Genomic DNA, 21565 nt, shown 5'->3' with positions numbered 1-21565 from the left:
AACAATCACAAAAAAGTCTTTCTTACTTAAATCATCAACACTTTACATTAGATTATATATTAACATAAATTAATATTGGCATTAACATTACTTTCTCATATTAAACATCTCTCTAAACAACTGGCTAATACTGACTGCTGGTCGTTTTTGTTTACAATCACAGCATCTTACTTACTAGACAGTGGTGAGTGGTTCTGATCACAAGTGTCTGCTACTAGAATCTCATGTTCTTCAGAGTTACCTGGTGCAGGAGCTGAACCCTGAGAAATGTTTCTTAATTCTAAATAGGGGTGGAGGGAAGAAGATACACAGTAAATAATGATAAAAGATGCTATCAATTTTTTTATTCTGGTAAGTCAATATAAACTTGCCTTTAATCCATAACAACCATTTTTTTTTTTAAACAGTGGCTTTTTATTTTTTTATTTTAGATTTATTTATTTATTTTATGTGTATGAGTACACTGTAACTGTACAGATGGCCCTGAGCCATCATGTGGCTGCTGGGAATTGAACTCAGAATGGCCCTGTCCACTCCGGCGTAATACACTGTAGCTGTCTTCAGGCAGCACCAGAAGGGGGTGTCAGATCTCATTACGGGTGGTTGTGAGCCACCATGTGGTTGCTGGGATCCGAACTCAGGACCTTCGGAAGAGCAGTCAGTGCTCTTACCTGCTGAGCCATCTCACCAGCCCCACAACCATTATTTTATAGATACAATTTGCATAATTGTTTAGTTTCACTGAGAAACAAAGCTACAGGCTAGGACAGCTGGAGAAAGGGGACTGGAACAGCTTGGTTTCTACGGCCTGAGTTACCAGGCCATAGACATAGAAAAGTGACAGCTCAGTCACTTTTCTCATCTGGGACAAAGCACTAAGTTTACTAAAAATGTTACTGGCTCATGTTTCTCTAAAATCTGTCTGGAATGGAAACTGAAATGTCTTTGCTGGAAATCTCTACTGCTTAAATACTTAGTTCAAAGACAACCAGAGGATAAAGTAAAGGGACAGAATTATACTTTAAGTGTAACATGAAAATTAAAAAGTTCTAGATACTTTTAAGGTAAGTAAATACGGTAAAGGGATTACCACGAGTTAAGTCATTAAATCATTTAAATTATTTTTTTAAAATATTTTACTTTTTAAGTGAAAGAATAAAATTAAAACCAAATTTTAAAGTCATATGTTTGTTTTCTACAATTAGGAAATAAGCCTCTTTTTAAGAAAAGATTTATTTATTTATTTTATTTATGAGTACACTATAGCTATCTTCAGACACACCAGAAGAGGGCATCAGATCCCATTACAGATGGTTGTGAGCCATCATGTGGTTGCTAGGAATTGAACTCAGGACCTCTGGAAGAGCAGTCAGTGCTCTTAACCATTGAGCCAACTCTCTAGCCCTAGAAATAAGCCTTATGGATACAAATAACTACTAATAACACTACTGCAGTTATTTTCTGGATGTTCATATAGATGAATTTAATCATGATATAAATTATACACATAGCTATCTATCTGCACCTTAAAGACTAACATATGTTCATTTAAGATCTAGGGTCTTACATTTTAATTTAGCTCCTATTAAAGGATTTAAAAACATTTCTGCTGTTCTCCACTAGATGGTGATAAAAACACACAAAATGAAGGAAACTGCCAACTTATTTTCAAATAAACATGTAAAATAAAAAAATAAATAAAATAAAATAAAATAATTTTTTATTGTTTTAATTTTCATTAAAATTTTTATACAATATATTCTGATCATATACTCTCTCTTCCCAGATCCCTCCTACCAATTCAGCCTCATGTTCTCACTCTCTTTTATTTTTGGTTGTGAGCCTAGCCTTTAACGGCTGAGCCATCTCTCCAGCCCCTGTTCTCACTTTCAAAGACATAAGAACCAGGAACATTTTTAAACTTCCAAATCAAAATATCAAAATAGACTACCAACAACTAAAACATACATACACACACACACAAACACACATACACACACACACACAAAACTTTTTGATTTTGCTAACTAATTACTCCTGGGCACAAGGCCTGCCTGGACTGTGGCTAATAAATCTGGAGCCACCCACTCCAGCAGAACACTGGTTTTCCCTCTCCCAGCAGGCATCAACTGCAAACAGATTCTTAATCAGGGTGAGACTTTGTGTCCCCTTCAGTGCTGGGAGTCTGTCTGGTTTAAACCTGTGCAGGTCTTGAGCACACTGTCTGTGAGTTCATATGTGTCAATCTTGTTGTATCTGGAACAAGCTGTTTGTTTCCTGTTGTTACCTACTACCCCTGACTCATACAATATTTCTGCTTCCTTTTCTGTTCCTATGCCTGAGCCTCCATGGGACTGGCTTGATAAAGACATGCCATTAAGGGCTGAGTGCTTCAAAGTCTTACACGCGCTGTTCAGTTGTCCATCTCTTTGTTAATTACCATCTACAAGAAGCTTCTCTGGTGAGGACTGAACAATGCTCTCTGTATAGCAATATTTCATGAGGAGTCATTTTACTGCTGTGTTCCTTTAGCGGAATAATAGTAGTAGGTTTTCCCCTAGGCCTATGGCCTATCTAGATTCAGGTTCTTGGCCATGTTAACAGCATCAGGTAGGGGTTCTATCTCATGAGGCGGGCCTTAATCCATTCAGAAAGTGGCTGGTCGCTCCAGTAATACTTGTGCCACTAAAACAGCAGTATATTTTGCAGGCAAGTGTCTGTTATACTTTACAGGGTTGTAGACAGATTAAATTAATTATTTCTCTTCTCTGTTAGTATGCAAAACCTTCCAGAACCATGAACTCTAGTCAGTAAGGTGAAGTTTCTAGCTGGGCACCATCTCAGTTTCTTTATTTTCAGTGACATTAGTTCATATCTTCAGCAATAGGGCCTTAGCATCAGATTATGGAGTGACCAATAGCCTAGTAAATAGCCCGTGATGTTTGTGAGGTGGTGGTCTTTTACTCTGTGTGTGTATGTGTGTGTGTGTGTGTGTGTGTGTGTGTATCTCTATATATATATGAATGAGCTAATTTGGTGGAGCATGCCTTTAATCCCAGCACTTAGGAGGCACAGGCAGGTAGATCTGAGTTCAAGGCCAGCCTTGTCTACAGAGCAAGTTCCAGGACAACCTGAGTTCTACTGAGAATCCTTGAGAAAAACAAAAGCAAAAATAAAACAAAAGGCATATATTAAGCTGGGCAAAATGGCATAATGGCATTCAATCCCTGTGGCAGAGGTGGGTAGGTTTCTATGAGTTCAAAGCTAGCCTGATCTACATAGTGAGTTCTAGGATGGCCAAACATATAGAGAGACTCTGTCTCAAAAATAAAAGAAATAGATTCCATAAGGTACATACTTAAAAAAGTCTATGCAGAGGGCTGGAGATATAGCTCACCAAGTAAGAGCATTTTCTGCTTTTGTAGAGTTCCTGGGCTAGGTTACCAGCACTCACATTTACATGGCAGGCAGCTAGCTCACTACCTCCTATAATTTCAGTTCCACAGAATTCAACACTCTATTCTGAACCCTGTGGGTTCCAAACATATATATATGTACACTCAGGTGCACACATATAAAATTATGCACACACATTCAGATTAACTATTGTTCATGTCTATATATAATGCCAGCAAAAAATATCTTACTAGTCACTTTATGAATGGAAGTAAAATTCACAGTGATATTCTTAATTATCTGAACAATGTCCATCTTCCTTCCATCAAACTAGGTTACATAAAAATAGGTAAGTAAATACTTCACAAAACCCAACTCTGATCCTTACCACTTGTACACACAGAGCGCTCCAATTTAGTGTGTGTTTGTTCTACATATCGGACATGGAGATTCTCCTTTCTTCGTAGCCGGTTAATGCCAGAAAAGGAAAAGGATGTTACTGGTGAGTCTGGAATAATGTTTTCCTCACATTCAAGCTCAGCTACTTGATCCTGTTGATCACTCCTAGTGAAAAATGTCAGATAAAAAGAAAGTGAATTCTGTAAATATTTATTAAAATGTCTATTAAATAATGTGTAACTAAAACAGAACATAAATACAAAAATATCAGATATGTTATCCCTTGCATCTACTACTCTAAACTCAGGGAATAGAGATGTATGCAAATAAGTTAGTACAAAGTGGGGAATATTAGTAGAATTCTTGACCCAAACTATTTGAAATGTTTGGAATTTCAGAGCGGAATGGGAAATTTAACAGTTGCATATAAGACTGACTGGAATAGGAAGAAAGGGGGAGACATTAATCAGTCAGTATAAAAGAACAGGCCAGATTCTGCGGTTTGAGCTGTAATCCTCACATATGGAAAGGAACTGAGTGTTGTAGAAGAATCAATCTGACTCAGCAAATGACACACAGGTGATAATGCTGACAGGATAACTGCCAACTTCTCCAGGAATTATCCAAAATGCTGTTGAGTATGACTTTAATTATTATAGTTGTGTGAAATATTATTACTCTCATCTTGCAATTGGGAAATAAAGAGAAATAAAGTAACTGATTTCAATAGTAAAAGAGCTAGGACTGGAATTTAGCATAGACTCTGGAGGCTCAGTATTAACCCAGTGACAAGTTATTCTTAGTATAGGTTCTAAGTCTAAAGATCAACACATGAGGCTTCTGTCCCTACTTCTGTTAAGCTCTGCTTAGCATCTTCACTCAACATTGCAGTTTACAACAGTTGTACTTAAACCTGAAGTCACAGCCACTGAATCTGATTGAAACCCTGCCATCTTTCCACTTCATTAAGAATACAAAAGCCAGAGTTTTCTGACTAACCCACGAGAACCCATGTGGTCTCCTACATGAACTGTACTCTAACCACTCTCTTCCCTGAAGTTCCCCAGCATGCCAAGAGTATTCCTATCTTTATCTCATTGCTCTAGCTATCCCATGGGCAATGCCCTTGCACACATCAACACCTTATGTCCTTTACGCCTTTGCTGAAATTTCATTTTTCCTCATTACTGTATTTTTATGAGGCAGGAACTAACTATGCAGCCCAAGATGGTCTCACACTCGCTATCCTTCTGCCTCAGCTTCGTCAGTGCTGGCATTACAGGAATGCATGCTTCACTGTGTTTGGCTTGTGCTGAAATTTTAATATAAAATTGCAACCCCTTCCCATAACTTAGTCTCCTTCCAGTTCTGTTCATTTTAATCTATTTTAAAGATGCTGTCTAACAAAATATATAACTTGTGATGTTATCGATTACCAATTATAATACAAGATATAAAAGGGCAAGGATCTTTGACTTACAATCATAAAAGCAAGCAAGTAAGAGGCACTATACAAGATGCACTGAATGAATGAACATGAGACGTTTTTAGGTTTTACTAAAGAAATAAATTTGTGCTAATCTCAGTAACTGTTCTTGCCTAACTTGATTCAACACCAATGACACTAATCAAAAGTTTGGATCGAACTGTATTACTTAATGACCTACGCCAAACCAGTTGATCTTATTAGCTAATCAATAGTACTATTCTGTCAGCCATTTAATTTTTTAAAAAGATTTATTATTATATGTAAGTACACTGTAGCTGTCTTCAGACACTCCAGAAGAGGGCATCAGATCTCAGTAAGGATGGTTGTGAGCTACCATGTAGCTACTGGGATTTGAACTCAGGACCTTCGGAAGAGCAGTCAGTGCTCTTAACCGCTGAGCCATCTCTCCAGCCCGCCATTTAATTTTTGATAAGACCAAACTAGTTATTTCATTTGAAAATTAATTTGTCATATGACTTCAAATACTATATAAGAAATTTTACAAACTATGATCACCAGAGGTTGGTAGAAGGCTGGCAAGACAATGCAGTAGGTAAAGGTGAGTATAAACCTGGCAACCTGAGTTGAAGTCTGGAACAAATGTAAAGATGGAAGGAAATGACTACACAAAGCTGTTCTCTGCCTCCACTGGTGTACCATGGGACACACACTCATATACACACATCGTGGACACACACACATATACACACATCGTGGACACACACTCATATACACACATCGTGGACACACACACATACACACACATCGTGGACACACACACATATACACACATCGTGGACACACACACATATACACACATCGTGGACACACACTCATATACACACATCGTGGACACACACACATACACACAGACTAAAGTTTTTTTAAATAAAAATTAATCCAAGACAGAAAAATGTTTCCTATCAAATATTTATACTTTAATTTCCCAAATAATGTTAGTATTATTTGTTATCTATAATTCTATAATGTATAATTCGGGACAACCTTAGATCAAATATCTAGTTAAGTTTTTCTAAGTGGCAAAAATGACTATGTGTATATTCACATGCATGCACATATATATGTGTATATCATGTTTTGGTATGTTTATGCTATGGAAAGATTAAATTAAGCCAACTAATAAATTTACTTCATAAATCTATTTTATAAAGTAAAATATTTAAAACCTACATTTCTACCAAACTTTAAGTATACAGTATATCCTTGTTTTGTCACCATTCTGCATTAAGTGCATTAAATATATAATTTTTAATAAATTAACAGTACTCTTTCTCTATAAAACAGAAGTCATATAATAAAGTCTTACAGGTTAATAGAGTGTAACACTCCTGTGACTTAGCCTGAACTAATCACAGCACTTTTGCTTTCTCACTAGTCATAAAAATGCAACCTGTAACATAAATGAGTCACAAGAAGAAAATTAATTCTTGGCAGGGTCTACTTAACAAGGGGCTAGGAACTGTACAAGAGAAAAAAAATCCCCCGAACAACCCACAAACCAGCTCCATCTAGCAGAGCATGAGTCAGTAAATGAGTACAAATTTTATCCTCTTTAGTCATAAAGACAGGCACCAGGTGAAATCACAGATTCTGTCTTACCCAATTTAATTCTTTCAAACATTAGGTTCCATCCTGATTTTCTGAGAAAAACTAAGAGCTTCTTCTTACTTCAGTTGATATGTACTTGCCACCTTCCTTTGGCTTTACCTTCCAATAACATCAGAGGGTTTGCTATTGTTTTATTTGTAGCCTGCCTCTTAAAACTTCCATCAAAACTGTGCTAGCTGTTTTTTCTCAATTTCTTGTAAGGACCCAGAGTTTCTTTTCATAAGGAGTTCCCATTAAAAAATTTTAAAATTTAGCCTTTTCCTTCTCTAGTTTGTTAAAACATAATTTAAACCCACTGAAGCAATGTTACAGCCACCAAACTTATTTCAAAGTTCTCATTTTCAATCCAAGGAGATTTCTTCAAGTACAAACAAATGTGACACCTTAATCCTTCAGAACCTATGTGATACATAGGTTCATCATATAAAGAAATCAAAGGCTAATTTTAAAAGTAGGGTTAATATTAGAACTATGTTCTCAAAGAATGCTTTATTGAGTATGTGGCTATCAGGAAATCTGAAAAGTGTCCCCCCTGACGCCCTCTCACTGTACACAATAAACAAAAAAGAAACCCAAACTTAACATGAACACAGACGCCAGTCACAGGTCATTCAGTATCAGTAGTAATTTGCCTTAGGGCTTCAACTGTAGGCATACTTTGCTCAACATCTTACTAACAAGCTTGATACAAGGCACTGACAGAAGCCACTTAAACCTGTGAAAGACACAAGGCTAAGAGAATAAAAACTAACCTGATATATATCAATAGAAAAAGTAGCATATGGTAACCCCAACTAGAATTATAAAGCAAACCCAGAAAAATGCAACAGAACAGGAATAAATGCTATTGGGCCACCAAGACAGCTTAGCCAGGAAAGGTGTTGTCACTAAGCCTGACAACCTGAGTTTGATCCCTGGGATTCTCACAGTAGAAAGAAAGTTATCAGGCTGGTGAGATGTCTCAGCGGGTAAGAGCACTGACTGAGTTCCTGAGTTCAAATCCCAGCAACCACATGGTGGCTCACAACCATCCATAATGAGATCTGACTCCCTCTTCTGGTGTGTCTATATAATAATAAATAAATCTTTGGCCCGAGGGAGTGGAGTTGACCGGAGCAAGCAGAGGTCCTGAGTTTAATTCCCAGCAAGCACATGATGGCTCACAACCAGTATAATACTCATATTCATTAAAAAAAATAAAAGAAAGTTATCCTATGATTTCTACACATATGTTTTCTCTCTCCCCCTTTCTCTCTCTGATACACACACACACACACACACACACACACACACACACACACACACACACACGCATGCGTGCGCACATAGTTTCTTTTCTATTGCTGTAATAAAGCACCATGACCAAGGCAACATATAAGTTTCCCTAGGGCTCACGGTTTCGGAGAATTAGAGTCCGTAACTATTATGGTGGGGAACATGGCAGCAGCAGGCAGGTGGGTGGGCAGGTATATATAAAGCAGAAGCTGAGAGCTTACATTTACCATGAGGTAAGAGAATGTGAGACTGACCCACTCCAACCTCTAAGAAGGCCAATCTTTCCCCAACAGTTCCACCAGATAGAGATCAAATATCAAATATAGAAGCCTATGGGAACCATTCACATTCAAACCACCACACACACAAATGTAGTTTAAAAAACAGGGATAAATGTGTCAGAAGAGAGAAAATGTGTGCTTTGCCATGAATAGGGTGGTACTATGTAGTAAGTAAGCTGTGGTTAATTCAAAACTACAGAGAAAGGGTATTTTAAGTCCTAGGGTACGGGACAACTAGGCTTCCTGTCCAGTCACGCTGAATAAGTTATTTAACCTTCCTGAGCTCCATTTTCTTAATCAGTTGAATAGGTATGCTGTTGTATTTTCCTGTTTTCTTTTTATGGGAGATCTGTAAAAAAGAAAAGATATTACCTACTTCCTCAAATATAGGTAAGTATTTAACAAAAAACGCTACCTCAAAAAGCAGCCATATGAGCTAGGGAGATGGCTCCGTGAGCAAACTGTCTGTGGTACAGATAGGAGGACCTAAGCTCAGATCCCTAGAACCCACATAAAGCTGAACACAGTACATGTGTTTGTCAGGGCTCCTAATATAATACTGGAGGCAGACAGATAAATCTCTAGGAACTCACAAGCAAGCTAGCCTGGTATAAGCATCAATGACTAAGAGATCCTGATTCAATTCAAACAAGATAGAAGAGAAGGACAAACACCCAAGGTTGTCTTTTGACATCTACAGTCAAATAACTACAGGTTTCTTCACAGAACTGGTAAGCATATATTTGAGTCCTGCATTTATATTTAAAATAACAAATCTGCAAGCAGAGGGCAGAGAAAAGATGAAACAATATGTTTGTCTGTCTTTACTTAATATTGTCCACACATGTAAGTAAAAAGAAACAAAGATGAAGAGTTGGTAGTTTTGCTTTGTATTTAGATCCTACCTGAGCTATTAATTAAGGTCCAAGCAAAAGACTCAAAATGGCACTTTGAAGAGTCTTCATGAAGAATAGCTAACAAAGAGTAAGGTGAGCCAGAGCAGTTGTTTTGAGATATATAAAGTGTAGTCAAGTAAAAGAAGAATCAGTCGTGTTCCAGATGGTCCCAGAACGTAAAGCTGGAATCAACAGTGTAATTCTAAACAAGCCTAGAAAACTTTAAAATTTCATCTTGCTAAAATCTACCCTCCAGGGAAACAGTGAGCTGCACATGAACTAGTCAAACAGTGGGTGAAGAAGACTACAACAGTTCACTTTCAGAGGCAACAGAGCAGGTCCTCTGAGATCCTTGTGCAGTCGCCTTTGACCAAATTCCCAATGTAAAGAACCTCAAAATCCAGCTCATTTCATTATTTGCTTTCTATGAATGAGAGAGGGCTCATCTTTTCTACTGAATATTTCCTACTATTGTTTCACTTAATAATTATCGTGCCACACAGGAAATCTGTAACATTAAATCCAGCTCAAGTGAGTTAAGAAGAATTAAGTCAACGTTCAGGGGAATTTCAGGTAGTTATGGCATGTGTTGCCTTTGTAAGATGACACTTGTTATTTTAAAGCTGCTAACCAAAAGGAGAATGAGTTGAAGAGAGCAAGTTACAAGAAAGTTGGCTCAAGACAATACAATTATTTTAGAAAAGTGTGGAAAACTACCATAGATTTCCTATATTGTTTTGACCAAGCATATCTTAAACAAAATACTCATACTCTGAATTTGCCTATGTAATAGGTCTTTATGTGTTTGCTATTTTTGAAAGCAAGATCAATGACCAACAGGCAAAGTCTTTATATTTGAAAACACTAAAAATAAATTCTATACTAATTAGAATTAACATTTAAAAATATTTATTTAGTATGTATATGTGCCAGAGTGTATGCATGTGTAACACATACACGCAGGAGCCTGTGTTGGTCAGAAAAGAGCACTGATCTCCTGGAACTGGAGTTACAGGCAATTGTGAGCAGCTTTACAAGTGCTAGGAACTGAACCTAGGTACTCTGCAAGAATGGTAAGTGGTCTTAACCACTGAGCCCCTTCTCCAGGCTGAGAATTAATTATTGTATTAGTAAATGGCAATTTAATTTCAATATACTTAACACACAACTTTCAGGCAATCACCCACTTAATTTTATATAATCTCTATACACTTAATATCTTATCTATTGGAATTTAAAAGTATAAACAAGACTGATACTATGGCTTTATGTATCATAAGCTACATGTACTAAATCAATGTTGTAACAAATATATGTCAAATTCTGAAATTTGACATCTGAAATTCTTGGAAGCAAGTAATATTCAGATTTGTTTTTTAATGAAAATATACAGTACACAGATTATAGCACATTGCAGTAGAGCCTGAGGCATCATTCATAATAGACTGACATACTGACTGCCAACCATGTGACTACTCACATAGAGTAAGAGAAATAAAGACTATAAATAGCAGGGTGGTGGTGGCACACACCTTTAGTCCCAGCACTTGGGAGGCAGAGGCAGGCAGATTTCTGAGTTCGAGGCCAGCCTGGTCTACAAAGTGAGCTCTAGGACAGCCAGGGCTACATAGAAAACCCTGTCTCGAATAACAACAACAACAACAACAACAACAACAACAACAACAACAAAGACTATAAATAGCATTCTGGTAGTTGAAATAAATATAGATTGTCAATTAACATATGAGATAAATGGAAACAACTTTGGGACTTTGGAACCATCTATAGATGGCAGCTATGTGTTCTAAACCCTTTTCATCAGAGAATGAGTCAACAAGAATGTTTGAACTTTCACATACTCATTATAGACTCAATCTTTGCTCTATAGACTCTTAGTAGACTGAACATATGGGACAAATGGCAAACTTCTACTGGATAGCCATTAGCTAAAAGTATACTGTTAAAAATAGTTTCGTCTATAAGACAGCCTACTAGACACCAAAATAGTATGACATCTGCATAGTCTTGAGGTTTTGCAAATGCTTATTTAAATTCAACAGTATATTTAAGAATTCTGTAATACTATGAGTACTACTCTGAACCCAAAAGTTTAAAAAATTACAGGAAGCAATCATTTGGTGTGCCTGTTGTCCTAGCTAACTGGTAAGACAAATGCTTGAGATCACAATTTCAAAGCCACTTGGATAACAAATGTAGTGAGACCCACGTCTCCACTTCAAAACTTAAAATACTAACCAAGCAAAACCAACAAAAACTCTAAATAAAAACATAACTTTACATAAATGGTATTTTACTTAGGGTTTCTAGTGCTGTGATAAAACACCATAATCAAGGCTGGGTGTGGTGTGGTGGCGTATGCCTTTAATCCCAGCAATTGGGAGGCAGAAGCAAGTGGATCTCTGTGCGTTCAAAGCCAGCCTGGGTTACAGGGCTAATTCCACGACAGCCAAGGCTACACAAAGAAACCCTGTCTCAAAACAAAACAAAACAAAACAAAACAAAAAACCCATCATGATCAAAAGCAACTTGGGGAGGAAAGGGTTTATTTCAGTTTACATAGTCTAGTTATACACCATGAAGGGAAATCAAAAGCAGGAACCAGAGGCATTGAAATTGGATGTGAGAACTGAAGCAGAGACCAGGTAAGTAAGTGCTGCCTCCTGGCTTGCTCTTCATCGCTTGCTCAGCCTGGTTTCTTTTACTATCCAGGACTACCTGCTTATGTGTAGCATCATCTACAACAGTCTGAGCTTTCCCACATCAATCATTACTCAAGAAAATGCCCCTCAGGCTGGTATGGGGGTACTACTTTCTCAACTAAGGTTTCTGCTTCCCAAATGACTGTAGCCTGTGTCAAATTAATGTGTAACTAGTCAGCACAAGTGGGAACTACTAAGTCCTATTTCTACTCTGAAATTTGTCAGGTCACATTAGAGAAAACAAACAAACAATTTTTTTTTTTACATCTTAAGACAGTTGCACAGTGGAAAGAACAGACATTTTCATGTCAGAAGATATAGGTGTGATTAATGTTCAAGTTGTTTACTAGTGATGAAATCATACAGAGGTCATTTGCGTTTTTGAGCTTTGGTTCTCTCATCTGTAAAGTATTGATAATAAACTACTTGGCAGAATTAGCAATACTCTGTGGATTAGGAATTATACAAAACAGAAGACCAGGAAAGAAAATGTAGGGGAAAAAAACCCAGCTATTTTTATTTCTATAGAGAGGGAAAGAAGAACTAAAAGGAAGGGAAATTGTTTTATATGCCAAAGAATTCTGCAAGAGGAAGTACTTATTATGAAGCTTCTACAACACTGAGAAAAGAAGCAAAATATCTTAAACATTTGAAATAAATATGAAGTATTTAAATGATTTTTCTATTTATGTCAGTATAAAACTTAACATGTTTTAAGATGCTGACAGTAGACCCGCTAAAACATAACCAAACTGTGGTGACTTTGTTTGTAAGTGGCTATAGTGCACTGCACAGCTTTAAAGTAGGAGAGAGCCTGCCCCACCGAGAGAGTACTTACTCCATTTGTTGCTGCAGTCGCTCAGAAAGCTTTTTGTTCTCTTCCTGAAGAGCATTCTTTTCATTCACTTAAGAATAACACGAAGGAGAGACCATATTAATATTATGTCAGGCTCTTAAAATGTCAACATTTATGAAGCTATTTCAATTTTATTTCTTTTTGGTTGTGGGTTTTTTTGTTTTTTGTTTTGTTTTTGTTTTTGTTTTTGTTTTGAGACAAAGTGTCACTCTGTATCCCGGCTGATTTGGAACTCAGTGTTAGGTCAAAATAGCCTCAACAATCACAGAAATCCCTTCTCAAGCCCTTGAAAGGCACTGTCGGGATGTGAGCCAAGACACCTGGCTTCCTGAACCTGAATCAGCATATGGGAACCACTTCAACCTAGAATTATGAAGCAAACCTAGAAAAATACAACAGAACAAGAATAAATGCTAGTGGGCCACCGAGACAGATTTCTCTCTGCCCCCCTCCCTCCACATCCCTGCTACTAAGGTTGCAGACGTGTGCCATAAAGTGGATTCAGAGTTTCATGTTTGTACAGCACACATTTTAACACTTAGCTATCTGTCCAGCCCAGGCTGAACTTTATACATTTGTCCCATGACTCCCCTCTGCATATTGCTACTGTAAATGAAAAAGGTCACCCTACAGAATGATTTCACATGGTTGGCATACATCTTGCTTCAGGTAAAATGAGATTGTTTTTCCTTTTTTTTCTTTAGAGTAGATTTTTTTCCCACATAATATACCCTGACTACAGTTTCTCCTCCCTCTACTTCTCCCAGAACCTCTACACCTCCCCTCCCATCCTGATCAATTCCTTTTCTGTCTCTCATTAGAAAACAGACTTCTATGGGATAGGCAGACTTCTTTATTATTATCCCACAGAAACTAACATATTGAAATAGGAAAAACAGAAGGAAAAAAGGAAAAGAGCCCAAAAGAAGGCACAAGAGAGGAGGAGGAGGAGCCTTGGCATAACACTGTGAGACAAGGAACATCCAAAGGTGCCCCGAGTTCATTTCCTGTTGGCTGTCTATGCAGCCTATACTTAAAGTTTGTTTTCCCAGTGAGATTCCTTAGGAGGAAACTAAATTTTCATTTGCAAGTGGTTATCAATTGGAATTGCTTCTGGGTTGGGGTGAAGGCATGTGTCCACTTCTCCTGTCAGCTCTATAGACTCTTGTCTCCTGCACATCCAGGCGGCCTTGGTCTCACTGAGTTCTTACGTTCTTATGTGCACGTGCATGGATCCTGTTGATTTAGAGGGCCTTGTTTTCCTGGTGTCTTCCATCCCCTCTGGCTCTATACTCTTTCTGCCCCCTCTTCCATAGGATCCTCTGAGTCCTGATTTGATGGAGACAACCCATTTAGGGCTAAGGTTTCCAAGGTTTCACTCTGCATATCTGGTTGTAGAACTCTGGCTGTATTCATTCCCATCAGCTGCAGGAGGACGCTTCTCTTCTGATGGCTGAGCAAGGTGCTGATTTATGAGAATGGCAAAATGCCATTAGGAGTCATTGCTATAGATTTTCTGTTTATCTTTGTTTTTTGTTTTTTTGTTTTTTAAGAAAAGTTCTATCTGGTTTTATACCCCTTATCCTTAGGCTGGCTAGTGTCAGTTTCTGGGTCACCCATGCAGTTTTGGGTATGGGCTTCTCTTGTGGAGTAGGCCTTACATCAGATCAGTTATTGGTTGGTTACTTCCACAAGCTTTGTGCTCCCATTACACTAGCATATCTTGTAGGCAAGGCACGACTGCAGATCAAAGGGTTTGTGTCGGGGTTGGTTTTTATATCTCTCCTTTGTTGGTACAGAATACCCTTCTGTACCAAAGATGCTAGCATGGGGTAGGCACGAGCTCAACAGCTCCATGTTCAGTGAACTGCATAGGTACTGTCTTCAGGAATAGGGCCTTTCTGTTTGTGGAGAACAATCTACAGTCTTCGCAAAGCCTGGGTTGTTGGGGATTTCCACTGGCCAACAAATTAATTAGATGTAACCTAAGTCTGGTACTGGCAGCTTCATTTGGTGACAAGGGGTGTCCAGTTGGGGCTGTTTCTCCTGTATTCTTTGACTATTTCATTTAGTTCTCCTTCATATATGTTTATATTTTAGGAAGATTCTACTGTATTAGTTTTCCATACTATCCCTCAAATGGCCCTTAATTTTAGCTGTCTCTTCCTGTATTCCCTTCCCCTCTCCACTTGATCCTCCTGTTCCAGCCGCTACACTCAATCCATCTATAACTACATGTTTCCCAGGGAGACCCATCTGTCTCTGACTCTGTCCCTAACTTCTGTAGTTCTATGGATGGTTGCTTGGCTATCATTGACCTAACAGCTAATATCCACATACAAGTGAATAATACTATATTTGTTTTTCTGGGCCTGGAGTACCTCATTCAGGATGGTTTTGTTGTTGTCCCATTTATTTCCTTGTGAATATCATGATTTTATGTTTTTAATGGCTGAGTGATACCTCACTGTATAAATTTACCACATGTAGTACATTTTTCCAATTTATTTTTTAGGTTCATCCCCATATTTTTCTTTTTTGTTTTTAAGTTCCAGATTCTGCTCAGACCGTAGTTTACTCACTGAAAGAAATTAGTTCAGGTTTATAAGTTGCGACTTACTTAACAAACTTCTAGACTGTGATCAGCCTTTATTGGTAGAGGTTACTGTGCTGTGACATGTGAGATCTAGTTCTCCTGGTTTAGTAATGCTTGGCCCATAGTAACATACAAACTCACTGACAGCAACCCAGGCTGCCTACAGTGGAGATTACATCCTGTCATTATTTTTCTGCTTTATAAAAATTAAATAAGGACAGGAAGATGTACTGAAAACAGATTCCAAAATGTACATTTATAGTGGGATATATTTAAATTATTCATTAATAAGTATGATAAAGAAGAAAAGCTGATTTTACAAATGTGCTTACAAGTATGTTTTTAATATTCAGTGTTATTATTTGTAGTGATGGCCATTGAACCTAGAGCCTTGGGAACACTAGGAAATACTATTTTTGTAATTATGTTTATTTCAAGATAAGTGTCTAATATAATATTTGAAAATTTGACTGAATGACCAGATGAAATTCATACTTATTCTCAGTATGAATAATTAGACTGCATTCATTAATATTCTTTTGTTAACAAGCATTATATAAAATTACCAGCTAATCAGTTACATAGAATTGGCACAATATGAAATACAGTAATCAGTACCTAAGAGCAAGTTAATTTTGTACAATAGCACTGACCTTGCAATCAAGAAAAAAAAACACAAATAAGATATGCTCAGAAATATGCTTATTGTCTTAAGCTTGGTGAAATTTTAAAGGGTTAAACTATATATGTGTATACACACACATATATATGTATACACACACATACACACATACAGATATCACTTTTGTGTCCAATTTCCTACTAAGATTAAATCTATAAAAGACACCTAAAGTTTAAAAAATGTAAGCAAGTTTTATCAACAGGATATTATGCTTTAAGCACATAGTAAATATGAAAGGGAACTCACTCAGCTCTGTAATAAGCTTAAGATTCTGCTGTCGGATGTTTTCAAACTCCTGCTGTTTTTTGTGCATATGTTCTTCAGTTACTGCACAGCGATCACACAATCCTGCTCTTAACCTGTGAAACAGAAATAAAACATGTTTCACCCACTAAAGTATATTTTCTTATCAGAATGAGTATCCTTTTTTTCACATATCTGGGACTATGGTGTGTCAGATTTTAGTTTCTTGGTTTTCATAGTATTTGCAAATACTCAATACAAAACTCTAAAAAAATTTTTTTCCTGATGTCTAAAAATTGAAATGCTTAAATCTAAAATTTTTGGAATGCTGACATGACATTGAAAAGTTCTGAGATTTCAGAGACTTCTGAGTTTAGGAAAAGATTTCAGGTCATTCATTCATTCATTCATTCATTCATCTATTCATTCAGGTTTATTTTCAAGGCTACTACTCTCTATAGACTAGGCTGCCTCCAGATTCACCGAGATCTCCCTGCTTCTGTCTCCCAAGTGCTGGGATTAAGGGCATGCACCAGCACTACCACCCAGGAAGATTTACTTTTAAATCATGCATACAGATGTGTGTCTGTGTATATGTAAGTATGGGTGCTCCAGGTCAGATGTCACATCTCCCTGGAGTTAGAGTTGCATGAGGTTTGAGTTGTCTTGACATGGATGCTGGGATCGAATTCAGATCCTCTGCAAGAGTAGCATGTGCTCTTAGGCTGCAGAGCCAGCTCAGCAGTCAAGAACACGGGCTGTTCTTCTAGAAGTCTTGACTTCAATTCCCAGCAACCACACGGTGGCTCACGACCCTCTCTGTAAAGGGATCTAATGCGCCCTTCTAACATGTAGGTGTACATGTAGAGAGAGCACTCCACATTAAAAAACTACAAAATAAAATTTAAAGAATAGTATGTGCTCTTAATGGCTGAGCCACCTCTCCAGCTACAAATTTTGGACTATGGATAACTAAACTATGTAACAATATTGAAAGATATATATATATATATATATATATATATATATTTGGTTTTTCAAGGCAGGGTTTCTCTGTGTAACCCTGGCTGTCCTGGAACTCACTCTGGAGACCAGGCTGGCCTCGAACTTAGAAATCCTCCTGCCTCTGTCTCCCAAGTGCTGGGATTAAAGGCGTGCACCACCACCGCCCAGCGAGTTTTATATTTTTAAAGATCTAAAAAACTGGGGGAGGGGGGGCTGGAGAGATGGCTCAGTGGGTAAGAGCACTGACTGCTCTTCCAAAGATCCTGAGTTCAAATCCCAGCAACCACATGGTGGCTCACAACCATCCGTAATGAGATATGATGCCGTCTTCTGGTGTGTCTGAAGACAGCTACAGTGTACTTACATACAATAAATAAATAAATAAATCTTTAAAAAAATATTTAAAAAAACCTGACTTGGCAATTACAATGACAACAAACTATTTAATATTAACCCTTTGGTACAATCTCATCTAAATTGAAACCATGCTATAGCATCATTTCTTAAATACTGCAGTTCTGGCTGAAATTATCATTTAAAATATTATCCAAAGTCTTTTTTTTTTCTTGAAACCTTTAATTTTTTCTATATATGTACATAATAAATGCATGTATGTATTTTTTATTTTCAGACAGGGTTTCGCCATGTAGTCCTGGCTAGTCTGGAACACTCTATGGAGACCAAGTTGATCTTGAATTCATTGAAATCCTGCCTCAGCCTCCTAAGCGCTACAATCAAAGGCTGTGATGGCACAGCCTAAAAAGTTATTCTTATTTCTGTCTTGAGACAAGGTCTGGCCTATTATGTTGTCTAGGTGGACCTAAAGCTTACTATGTAGCCTAAATTGATCATGATCTTATAATCCCCTTCCCTTAGCCTCCAAAACTGAGGGAACCAATTTCTCTTTTTGGGGGGAAGGGCGTGAGTAGGTGGGTGTGTATTTGTATGTGGCATGTATGCATGTGCATTTGTGTACGTGGGTGCACATGCACACGCAGGTAGGTTATATGGAAGCCCAGGATTGACACTGGGGCCCTCCTTAATTGCTCTCCATCTTACATATTGAGGTAGAGTCTCTCATTGAACCTGGAGCTCACTTTTGGCTAATCTGGATAGCCAGCTTGCTCTGGGACTATGGGAAGACCACTGTGTATAAGAGTTCTGGGGACCCAAATTCCAGCCCGAATGCTTTATTCACCAGGACATCTTACGAGCCCCAAGAGACTTTTCTTAAGAAAGCTAACCTTGATTTTTATATATTATAGTATAAAAGTCCTACCTAGTGCTAAGTGGTCATGATATTTTAGGCAGCTCTGCATCTGTTTTGCTCAGTAAAACACAAGACACATCTAATGAATGTTTGACAATGTTTTTGTTCTATAAATATGTCAGATCAGTGAATACAAAGGAAGAAAAAGTTATATTTCTTTCAACATTCAAAGAAACCAGTATTACTAGAAAACAATAATATATTATTATATAAAGAGATCATAAAGTATCTTTTAGTAAACTTGTAAGTACTGAAAATAAAAGTGCATATATAATACAAGTATGTGCAGGGGCTAGAAAATATATTCTAAAATGTTATTTGTTAATTTGAAAGCAATGATATGAGAATTCTCTTAGTTTTACTTATACACACACACCACAAAATTAAAGTTTCTCCAACCTTACCACTTACATAATCAGAAATGTAGTTAAAAATGAAATATCCTACATATCAATACTTAAATATGTTTTAAGATAACTTCACCTTAAACATCCAAATGTCTATGGAAGTCATAGCACAGTAATATATCCCATAATTTTAAGGTAAGTGAAGAAAGAGAAAATAAAAACTATATAATTTAACAAACAAAAACCTAGATATTTTATATGAAAGTTATGGTCCTATCAACAATATTGATTTGAATAAAGAGGGTTCTTTTGTAGATTTATAACTTAGAGATCAAAGAAACAAAGAGTTGGTCTCTTGCCTTAGATAAAATATATTCTGTAGATAGTCCTTGAGGTGATCATCCAGGATGATAAAATAAACATCCACATCTATTTGTCCTTCCCAGAATCCCTCAAGGACAGTAAGTATATATGTACATATTTAACCACAAGGACAGGGAGCACACATATACATATCTAACCACTAGGACAGGGAGAACAGAAAGGATAAACACAATGAAAGCAAGGTAGCTGGCAGACAAAAAGTGACAGAGAATCCTAAAATCCCTAAACAATGGTGGGAAAAGTCTAGAATTGCATTATTAATAAGGTATTCAAAACTGCAAGTGGCTATTTCAACTTATTTGTTATATTAAGAAGAAACAAAACTGAGTTCCTTGGGCAAGTGAGAGGGTAGTGGGTGTGGGCACTTCTGTCAACCCTGATGACCTGAGTTCTATCCTTGGGACCCTCATGCTGAAGGGAGGAGCCTATTCTCTCAGGCTGTCCTGACCTCCAGAGAGGCATCCATCCAACCACACATGTACAAACAGATACACATGTAATATTCTTTTAAGTTAAGCTCCCCAGTCACACTGCAGTATTCCATAGCCACATGAATGTAATACTGCAGCAGAGGGGGTACAGGTGACATGTCCTTATCACCGCCACAAATCCTAAATGACAGCACTCTTCTAGACCCAACCTACTTACACTGGCAAAGCTCCTCAAAAGTGTGAAAACTGTGCCAACACTGAATTGATTTAAACATGTTTCAAGGAATTACCACATAGGCACTGTGCTGCATGCCTTTAGTCCTGGCACTCAGAAGGCAGAGACAGGTGGATTTCTATTTGAGACCAACTTGGTCTATATAGTGAGTTCCAGGACAGCCAGCGCTATACTGAGAGACCTTGCCCAAATAATCAATCAATCAATCAATCAAACAAACAAACATAAATTACCAAGCCAACACATTCTTTACTATATTCTAAGTTGTCAAGTGATTCATTCATTGCATCCCTAGAAATAAAATGGGGACTTTTCTTTGCAGTACCAGACTATCTGGTTTGGATATAGTGAAGGACAAGATTGCAATAATGAAACAAACACATATGCAGCTAAATTCTCAAAACCTAGCCTAGGTGTCTGTCATCTATTTGGCCCTCATAGAACACCAATAGCAAGCCTCATTTATATTTTAGGAGGACCAGTGAGATGGCTCATTGGATAAATGTTCTTGCAGCCAAGCTTGATCATACAAGATGGATTCCTGGGATCCATATGGTGGAAGGAGAAAGCCAACTGCCACAAGCTGTCCTCTGACTTTCACACTTGGCATGGTTAGGTATGTATCCATACACTTACAAATACACCCAACAAAGGACTCAACAGTAAATAAAGCCCTATCCATAGCACTGCCCATGTACTCAGAGCCTCCAATCAACTTAGCTCTAATAGAACCATAAGCAAGTTTAACAGACAATTGAAAAAAACGCTTATAAAGTAGCTTGTCTTTGTTGAGGTGGCTCAGCTGGGTAAGACACTTGAAGCCACACAGCCTGAGCTCAATCCCTACGATCTACACCAGGAAGCAGAGAAGTAACTGAGGCAAGGTTACTGACCTCCACACATGTGCTGTGGCCCTTACAGAACAAATGAATGTTATGGCAATTTTTAAAAACCTTAGAAAGGGGCTGGAGAGATGGCTAAGCAGTTAAGAGCACTGACTGCTCTTCCAGAAGTCCTGAGTTCAAATCCCAGCAATCACATGGTGGCTCACAGCCATACGTAATGAGATCTGATGCCCTCTTCTGGTGTGTCTAAAGACAGCTACAGTGTACTTACATATAATAAATAAATAATTTTAAAAAAAAAACAAAACAAAAAACCTTAGGAAAAAACTAAAACAGTGCATTAAAAAAGGGAATGGGGATGTGGGGGTGGGAAATTAGGAAGAAATTTCAACTATAAGACAGAAAGAGACAAGAAAAGAAAAAGCCCCAGGGATTAAAAAACAAAACCAATCCAAACAAATGAACGAACAAACAAAATCACACACAGCCAGGCAGTGATGGCGCACACCTTTAATCCCAGCACTTCGGAGGCAGAGACAGGCGGATTTCTGAGTTTAAGATCAGCCTGGTCTACAGACTGAGTTCC

General features: G+C 37.7%; 1 protein-coding gene across 1 annotated transcript in view; it reads right to left on the bottom strand.

Moving 5' to 3' along the window:
* Positions 1-21565, bottom strand: part of Rbbp8 (RB binding protein 8, endonuclease) — a gene marked incomplete at its 5' end in the record, with an annotated part of 78182 nt that overhangs the window by 30441 nt on the left and 26176 nt on the right. The window contains 4 exons of the mRNA XM_031366360.1: positions 176-280; positions 3785-3960; positions 12924-12990; positions 16466-16578. Coding sequence (XP_031222220.1) covers positions 176-280; positions 3785-3960; positions 12924-12990; positions 16466-16578 — 461 coding nt within the window. The remainder of the gene's footprint in view (positions 1-175; positions 281-3784; positions 3961-12923; positions 12991-16465; positions 16579-21565) is intronic.

The sequence above is a fragment of the Mastomys coucha genome, unplaced genomic scaffold (genome assembly GCF_008632895.1).
Source record: "Mastomys coucha isolate ucsf_1 unplaced genomic scaffold, UCSF_Mcou_1 pScaffold13, whole genome shotgun sequence".
NCBI lineage: Eukaryota > Metazoa > Chordata > Mammalia > Rodentia > Muridae > Mastomys > Mastomys coucha.
The sequence above is the reverse complement of the archived record's forward strand: the minus strand, read 5'-3'. Positions and strand labels throughout refer to the sequence as shown.